This window comes from Megalobrama amblycephala, linkage group LG6 (assembly GCF_018812025.1).
Source record: "Megalobrama amblycephala isolate DHTTF-2021 linkage group LG6, ASM1881202v1, whole genome shotgun sequence".
In the NCBI taxonomy this organism is placed as follows: Eukaryota; Metazoa; Chordata; class Actinopteri; order Cypriniformes; family Xenocyprididae; genus Megalobrama; species Megalobrama amblycephala.
The window spans coordinates 35,715,544-35,725,010 of record NC_063049.1 but is presented as its reverse complement, the minus strand read 5'-3'; the positions used below and the strand labels follow the sequence as shown (position 1 = coordinate 35,725,010).

Here is a 9,467-nt window from a genome sequence, read left to right as displayed (position 1 = left end):
AGTCTCATTTTCCATAATTACAACAGACAGATTATTTTTGGTCATTTGCATAAAATTACGTTTTTTTTAAATGGTGATAAATGCATAATTATAAATGTATTATGATTTATATATAAATTCTACATCTGCAAATGCACCAATCGTAAGCCTCTCTTCATATATTTATAAAGACAGAACATCAAAATATGTCAATAAAAAATTAAAAACTTATTAAATTTACTCTAGCCATGACATTTTCATTTATTTATTTATAAGCGATATAAATACATAAAACGTACGACAAAGAGACAACGACCAATCAATGCAGAGAATAACAATGACGTAATTTAGGCGCCAGTTAAGCCATATCCGAGAGACTCACTGGAGCGAGTTGAAAACATGTGAAGTGCACACTTGTGTTATGAATTTATTGGATATCTTTTAACGGATTATTTCATTTTACACAAAGTAAGTTAGAATATATTTGGCCATTTAATAGTTTAACATATTATAATGTTATTAATGTCACTGTTGATCTGATATATCGCCACTTTGTAATTATAAGCTTCTATCTGCATCTGAACAGTTTTGAGATATTGAGCTTCAACGTTTTTGCATTTCATATTCTTTTGTTGATAGTACCTTTCTGTAAAAATGTACACAACTTAAAAAAAAAATCACATAATTTAACGTTAAATAAGTTGTCACAGAATAAGAATATGTGAATAACTCACTTTTGACAAAAATGTCAGATAGAACCTTATAATTTCAAGATGATATTTCCTTTTATAATGCATGCTGTCCAATGCAGTTTGTGTCTAATGTAACCTAAACAGGTTTATGACCATTGTTGTCACCTTCTTCTTAGGGAGCACAATATGAAGGCACTTCCAGCTGAGACTGTGCGTCTGTTGTGCAGCTCTCAGGTTATCACATCTGTCCTGAATGTTGTCAAGGAACTGACTGAAAATTCACTTGATGCTGGTTCCTCAAGCCTTGAAGTTAAACTGGTAAATTCACGTTGAATCAACTAACATACTGACCAGTTAGTTTGACATTAGCATTGAAACATGCAGCATCTTTGCCTAATACCTCTCTTTACAATTCAAAGTGTGACCTGAAGTAGGCACTAGTTTAGTTCTGGTGGTAACAGATACAGGATATAAAGGAACGTTTGCTTTGAGGTGCATTTTAAAGCATGCGGGATGACCTTTCCCCCAAAACTTATTAGAGCACCTATCATTTTAAATGCATCCATGGCATTTAATTAGAAAGCAAACTATCAAAACAGGCATTTCTTTTAAAGAAATCAATTTTTTCAAAACATTTCTCAGAATGAAGTACTGTATGACACCAGTTGAGGTGATCTGACTTCTTCATACTGTATATCCATTAAAAATCACATTTGAACCAGCTGGTTAAATTAAAGTGAAGAAAAATCGTGCTAAAATCAGCACTAGCATAATTAGTTTGCAGATGCAACTTAGTAGGGGTGTAACGATGATACCCTCATGTCACGATTCGATACATATCGCAATACTGAATTCAAGATACAATATAATTGTGATACTCCAAGATATATGGTAAAACAAAAAATTAACTGTTTAAATGCTAAATTTGGTATTACATTGGGGATGGAAATTAATAGGCTTAGACTTGGTGACAATGGTGACACCAGCATAAAAATATTCATGATTCTAATGCTGAAACAGATATTTTAGATGAATATGCTTGCACTCTGTCACTGACTATATGTATTTAAAATAATGTAGGCCACTTTTCACTGGTAACATAGAACATTTGGCATTATCAGGACCCACATATTTTCCCCATTGCATTATATTCAACATTATATATAGTAGTTCAATGTAGAACTGACACTAAATCTCTTTCTGTAAACTTGAATTTTTTCCTGTACACAGTCATTTTCATTTTGGGTGAACTATACACAATACATATTGTCAATATCCACGATACGATATTGTTGCATTTTTATATTGCGATATATTGTGACACAATATATTGTTACACCCCTACAACTTAGTGATGTTTTGTTTCTAATGCAGTGACTTATACATTTCTAAGTGGCCAAATATTTTTGTGTGCACTGTTAAAAGCTAAATCTATGTTAATATTCTGTTGTGTTCAGGAGAATTATGGATTGGATCGCATTGAAGTCAGAGACAATGGTTCTGGAATCAAAGCTACTGATGTTCCTGTGATGGCTGTAAAACACTACACGTCTAAAATCTCCTGCCACGAAGACCTGGAGCAGCTAGAGACTTACGGCTTTCGAGGAGAAGCTCTGGCATCGATATGTGCTATCTCTGAGGTTACATCTCGCTTGTTTTATTGTTTTAGTTAGAGATGCACTGATATTAAAACTGACAGATAATATAAAAATTATTTTCATGTTATGGCTGGTATTAAAATTCTCTACCATTATGGCTGAAAATTAAAAAAAAAAGTGTGTGTGTATATATATATATATATATATATATATATCTATCTCATATCAATATTTTAAAATGCTACAAGTGAATTTTGGCATCTAAATAAAACAAAATAAAATAAATAAATAAATAAATATATATATATATATATATATATATATATATATATATATTTATTTATTTTATTTATATAATATAAATGTTATATATATAAATATAAATTATATATATATAAAATCAATATTTTTAAATGCTACAAAGATATTTTTAAAGAAATTAAATGTAATTTAAGAACTTTTAAAATTATTAAAATTTAAATGAAATGTAATATTAAAGATGAATGTGTGCTCTCTAGATAATAGCAAATCTGCAAATAGGCAGAATTTATGTGCATAAATATTATATACCCAGTATCTGCTGGTATTCAATTGTTTAACACTGATATATTGCTATATATAAATATATATAAATGCTAATATTGGCAGATTACTGATATGGTACCATAATATTGTGCATCTCCAATGAGCCCATGAGAGTCATTTTAATCAGTGAATTACAAATGTTGAACATGTTTCCTCTTTAATTGTCCTTTCCTTCACCTACCAGGTGGTCATTACTACCAAAACTGCAGATGATGATTTTAGCATTCAATATTCAGTCGATCACAACGGACAGATCGTCTCTCAAAAGCCATCACATCTTGGAGAGGGTAGGTGTCTGTTAATGGATTTTTTTAATACTCCTGATTTATGGGAACAGACTGCTTCTAACATACCTTTTCCCTCAGGCACCACTGTGTGTGCAGCAAATCTGTTCAAGAATCTCCCTGTCAGACGGCAGTATTATTCCAACACTAAAAAATGCAAAGAGGAACTGAAGAGGGTCCAGAACTTACTCATGGCCTATGCTGTTATTAAGCCTGAGTTACGGATCACGTTGAGCCATAACAAGGTATGCTACTGCTGCCATGTGGTTTTGGCTATACAACTACAATGTATTTAAAGAAGGCACTGACTTTCTTTAGTTTTATGTTGCAGTTTGAGTATGATAAAGGTCTGCAACATTACAAAGCACAAAGTCCACTTCAAATGGCACTGTTTCTGATCTCCCTGAAACGCCTCGATTGGAGACAGAAACTAAGGGGTGCATTTTCCCGTACTACGACGTAACTCTCTGCTTCAACTAGTGCGTCACAACTGTTTCCCGAAACCGTATTGTCGCAAACCTGTCATTCAGTCACGTTGGTTAATGATGTCACGCTAGTGGTGGAGTAATAACTTCTTTAAATGAATCCGTTTGAGATTGAATTAATGCTAGATTTTCTGCTATAAATTACGGACATTTATTTCCAGATTCAATCATAGGCTCGTTCTTATGTACTAGAGCACGAACACACATATGCACACTCTTCAAAAACGTTGCTTAAAATCTCTTAACAAACTAAAATATGAAAATTACATTTGTATGTGTTCAAAATAAAAGATATAGATTATACTTAATGTCAACTTGCGTATTTTGATCAAGATAATGATTTTTTAAGTCCACATGTCCTAAAAACAAGAAACTATGCTTCTAACCACAGCTCGAGAGCTGTCGTTCCAACCACACAAGTTTGCGATGTAGTTTGCGAATGTTCGTTTGAACTATGGTTTCAGGAAACACCAAATCATTGAACTATGTAAGTAACGACGGAACTTGCAATGTTAGTGGGCTAACGATGCTTATGGAAAACCCCAGAGCGTTACTGACAGACTGGGAAGAGAGGTGCTGCAATAATATAAAATATGTGAAAAATAATGTTTTTTGAACATTCTAGCATGAAAACCTATTTTAGTAGAGCAAACAACATCAAATGGCATAATAGGTCCCCTTTAAGAATAGTGGTCAACCAATATGGATTTTTTAAACTTGCAGTAGGGTCTAAAAAGTCTGAAAACACATTAAAAATCTGTAAATAAACTGAATATTACACCATTTTAAATAGAGAGTTCTCAAATCATGTTGGATAACATGGACTTTACTGACTGCACAATTGTCTTCAAGTATGAGCATAAAGACCCCTACCATTAAAAAGTTATATTGTAAAATATTATTTTAATTTAAAACAGGTTTTTCTATTCAAAGCTGAATTTTCAGCTCGAGTTTTCAGTGTCACATGATCCTTCAGAAATCATTCTAATATGCTGATTTGGTGCTCAATTAATGTTTCTTATTATTATCAATGTTGAAAACAGTTGTGCTGATTAATATTTTTGTGGAAACAGTGATACATTGTTTTCAGGATTCATTTATTTGACATAGAAATTTTTTGGAAAATTATATATACTTTAACTCTTGATCAGTTTAATAAATCCTTGCTGAATACAAGTCTTAATTTCTTTAAAAAGTCTTGCTGACCCCAAACTTTTAAACGGCAGTGTACATTTGACCACAAGGTGGCCTCACACATCAACAAATACTGCGGTACTACTCTCTAGGGTTTTACCCACATTCAGTGACATTTAACCATCACACGGCATGATATCAGTCGTGCTAATAGTGTTCGGCTAACGTTAATTAGAACTTATGTAACTTGTTTATTGCTTTGGTTTTTCGCTATTGTTTTGACTCTCTGCTCACTTGCAGCAGCTACAATCTTATGTCTTACATCCTGATATTAATCAGCAAAGAGAAGGCATTTTAGCTTGACATTCTAGTAAATAGGTGTATAGTTGTAATATCATACTATTTATTTAATTGTTTTTAAGCTCACAACCAATTTAAATCCTTTAGGAAAACTCACATTTAATCACCTTTATTCGATAACCCACGCATGTTACGTTTCCAGCATTTAGACATGTTTTGAGTGTCATCAATCAATGCGTAACCTGGGAAAGTGGACATTTCGCCTGCTTCTCATCCGAAATTAGCAATGCAACCACAGGATGAACCATAAGCCTTCGAATCTCACACTGCCACATGATCCTAAAGTAACAAGCTAAGTGGTATAAGTTCTCTGAGTGTTTTCGCAAGTCCACTAACAGCCTGGCCTCATGATAGCGTACGTATCTGGCCTTGCTCGGCGAGACCTCGCGTACCTTTCATTAAATTCATATCATTCAGGTTGTAGATCATCGGGGGAGGGCCATACACTCATTTCATGCCATCAGCACTTCCAGGCATATCTCGTATCACAAACTTTGCACTTCGCCCTGCATTGGGTTTCATGACTTCTCAAAAAGCTGTTTACTAGTCTGATCTCTTTACAGTCACCAAATTGTACATTTCACAGCAGAGATGTGTGCTGCGGACTGCATGCTTTCAGAAATCAACACCTTGGATATATATACTTGCATGTGGAAGTGCCAACGACAGGCAAACGCACGGGTGTGAAAATATTTGCGTAACTGCGCTCTGCACGTTGAAATGACATTTGTGCAAGTAGCATGTTTGCTTGATGCTGCCAAGTCTTCATAACATAAAGCGTCTTTTAATGAAAAGTAGTCGGTTTAAGATTTATCCGTGCGGTTGCCTGCAGTGCTCCCTGCGCAGTTGCTTTTGTAATATCCAAACATTCCCCAAAGTATAATTGTTTATTGTGAAGACTTGATTGGTGGCTAATGGCTGTTTGCGAGCATGCAATCCCACAGGTGGTCTTATTTTAGGATGACCGAAAAATAACTTGACCCGTTTTACTGTGTTGCTACAGGCTGTGGTCTGGCAGAAATCCAGGGTGTCGGATCACCGAACTGCCCTCATGGCCGTGCTTGGAGCGGCCTCCGTAGCCAACATGCTCCCAGTCCAGCATCACCAGGAGCAACCAGAGGTCAGTGAAGCGCTGAGAAAACATGGACATATTTATTATTTCCAGCGTGAGCTGTAGGGTTCCACAGATGCAACAGAGCCGCCGTGACGGTTTTGCGATAGGAAATGTTCTTCAAGGTTCAAACAATCAGGGCTTATTTAAAGGGATAGTTCACCCAAAAAATGAAAATTATCCCATGATTTTCTCACCCTCAAGCCATCCTAGGTGTATATGACTATCTTCTTTCAGATGAACACAATCGGAGATATATTTAAAAATATCCTTAGTCCTCCAAGCTTTATAAAGGTAGTGAAGGGAGAGCCAGATTTTGAAGCCTAAAAAAATTCATCCATCCATTAAAAAAAATAATCCATATGGCTCCAGGGGGTTAATAAAGGCCTTTTAAAAAGAAGCAATGTGTTTTTGTAAGTAAAATATCCATATTTAAAACAAATAGGCAACAAACTGAAACTCCTCTTCTCTTATATCATAATCCTCTGACATTTCTCTTAAAAAATGATTGTTTTAGACTTTTAATTCATGACTGTTTTTTTGTTTTGCTCTATCCTGTGCGCTTCTGCGTTCGTCATTGCATCATGCGTCGGGTCAAGGGTTACTCTCCCGCCTGGCGGAAGCTAGTTATTTTACTTTATAAAGTTTTAAATATGGATATTTTTCTTACAAAAACCCGTCGCTTCGTTTCAGAAGGCCTTCATTAACCCCCTGGAGCCGTCTGGATTACTTTTATGATGGATGAATGCATTTTTTTTTTGGCTTCAAAATCTGGCCCCCTCTTCACAACCATTATAAAGCCTGGAGGAGCCAGGATATTTTTTAAATATAAAGAAAGAAATCAGTCATATACACCTGGGATGGCTTGAGGGTGAGTAAATCATGGGATAATTTTTATTTTTTGGTGAACTAAACCTTTAAATTGCATGTGCAAAGTTAATGTGTCTGAGCTCGAACCTACTTTAAATGTCCCTGCACTTCTGTCAGGTTGCTAAACTCAAAGACTCGTGTAACAACTTAATTCCGAACGGCTTTCCTCTCCCTGGAGAGCTGTTTCTCTTTTTCCTGGTTGTGCATTCCACAGCGATGACTTTTTGCATGAATGACTCAGCATTCTTACCCAGGTTATACCTTCCATAAAGCCTTTTAATTTACAAGGTAGGATTCAAATTTCTAGTGAATATTTGGTCTGTATACATATAAATACTGTGGCCCCAAAGAGTGTCAGGACACTTTTGCACACATCACACATAAAAATGTTTGAATGTCATTGCATCGATGTCAAAATATCAGATCGAAATATCTGAAGTCAATTCTCCTCAAGCTCACACAGGTGTCCTAGCAGTTCATTACATAAACTGTGAAACATGTTCCATCCAGATCAAGTCTCGGTCCCACTTTATATTAAGTGGCCTTAACTGCTATGTACTTACATTTAAATTAATCATTTGATACAATGCACTTATTGTGTACATACATGTTTTTACATTGTATTTATAGTTTAAAAACACCTGCATGTAATTACATCTGTAATTAATTTCTGTAATTACATTTATAATTACACTGTTGACCCAACTGCCCTTAAACCTACCCATACCACCAAAGCTTTCCCTAACCTTACCCGTATCCCACCTCATTAGCAGCAAAAGTGATTTGCAATTCAATATGAACCCAATAAGTACATTGTACTTATTTTTTGATGTAAGTACATAGTAGTTAAGGCCACTTAATATAAAGTGGGACCAAAGGCTCTTTTATAAGCTAATTTAACACCTAACAAACCTTTTGTTTTTGATGGAGAAGTGTATTTATGCTGTTATTTCTTTAAAATAAATGCCACTTGGTTTGATATTTTGTTATCTAATGCAACTCCTTTTATAATTTGTAAGGGTGACTTAAGTGTACAAATACTGTTTATGGTAATACTTTACAGTAAGGTTCCATTAGGTAACATTAGTTAAAACATTCACTAACATTAACTAACAATGAGAAATCCATTTGTTACAGTATTTATTAATCTTTAACGTTAGTTAATACAAATACAGCTGTTCTTTGTTAGTTCATGTTAGCTCAGGTCTATTAAAAAACATACTTTTATTTTAATATTGTAATAGTAAATGTTGAAATTACCATTAACTAAGATAAATAAATGTCATTTCCATTGTTAGTTCATGTTAACTAATGTAGTTAACTAATGTTAACAAACAGACCCTTATTTTAAAGTGTTATCTTCACGTTGAGAAAGAAATCTAATTTTTCACATAACAGTCTTTTTGTTTTTGCTTGAAAAGTGTATTTATGCTATTATTTCATTAAAACAAATAGCTCTTTGGTTTGATATTGTGTTCTCTAATGCAAGGATTTTCATACATTTTAAGTGTGACTTTAAGTACTTTTGGGGGCCACTATAAATTTTGAGAGCTAAAATTGTGTCATAAAGGCTTAAACATCCTGAAAGGCCATGTGTCTTTTCAAGACCATATGCTGTCATGCGCCGTTTACCTCGCAGCGGTCAGTGACGGATCACGTTACGGTGTCAGCAGTGGACCTATGGACCGAATGCGGCAAACTTTGCGACAAATGCAGCAGTGAATTAAAGGAGCCTTCAGGGACTGCAATGTACGTGGTGAAAGGGCCTCAGAGGGACGTAACCTGCCTGTGTTGGCCAGAGGCCACAATCTCACTGCTCTGGCATGGATTTAATACACTGCTACAAATGCAAGGAGTAAGCGTTTGTTCAAGCAAAAAGATGTGTATTATGCATTGTGAAAACTGTGAGCTTGATTTAGTCCCTTTTAGTGACATTTCTGTGACTTCCAAAGATACATAGGAAGATGTAATGTTTGCTGCAGCAGTGGAGGGTCTGTGCTGCATGTGTTTGCTGCAGGTGTAACCTGCTCACTGCCTGCAGTGCTTCTCAACACTAATCCTGCTTGACTAATCTTGAACATTTCTGGGTCGCTCCTATTATGCAGTGTATTTGCAAATACATTCCCATCATTAATTGGATTGGATTATAATAAAAAATTGGAAATCATATTAGTTTTCTTGGCAACACTTTACAATAAGGTTTATTAGCTAACATCAGTTAACTACATTAGTTAACATGAACTAATAATAAACTGCTCTACAGCATTTATTAATCTTAGTTAATGTTAATTTCAACATTTACTAATACATTATTAAAATCAAGAGTTGTATTTGTTAACGTTAGTTAATGCACTGTGAACTAACATGGA

At 34.8% G+C, this 9,467-nt stretch overlaps 1 protein-coding gene across 1 annotated transcript in view; it reads left to right on the top strand.

The window, feature by feature from the left end:
* The first annotated feature begins 311 nt into the window (after positions 1 to 311).
* The window catches only part of pms1 (PMS1 homolog 1, mismatch repair system component), a 32,138-nt gene continuing 22,982 nt past the window's right edge, over positions 312 to 9,467 (top strand). Inside the window, exons 1-6 of the mRNA XM_048194354.1 lie at positions 312 to 447; positions 848 to 989; positions 2,129 to 2,311; positions 3,039 to 3,141; positions 3,220 to 3,383; positions 6,121 to 6,237. Coding sequence (XP_048050311.1) covers positions 858 to 989; positions 2,129 to 2,311; positions 3,039 to 3,141; positions 3,220 to 3,383; positions 6,121 to 6,237 — 699 coding nt within the window. The 5' untranslated portion in view covers positions 312 to 447; positions 848 to 857. The remainder of the gene's footprint in view (positions 448 to 847; positions 990 to 2,128; positions 2,312 to 3,038; positions 3,142 to 3,219; positions 3,384 to 6,120; positions 6,238 to 9,467) is intronic.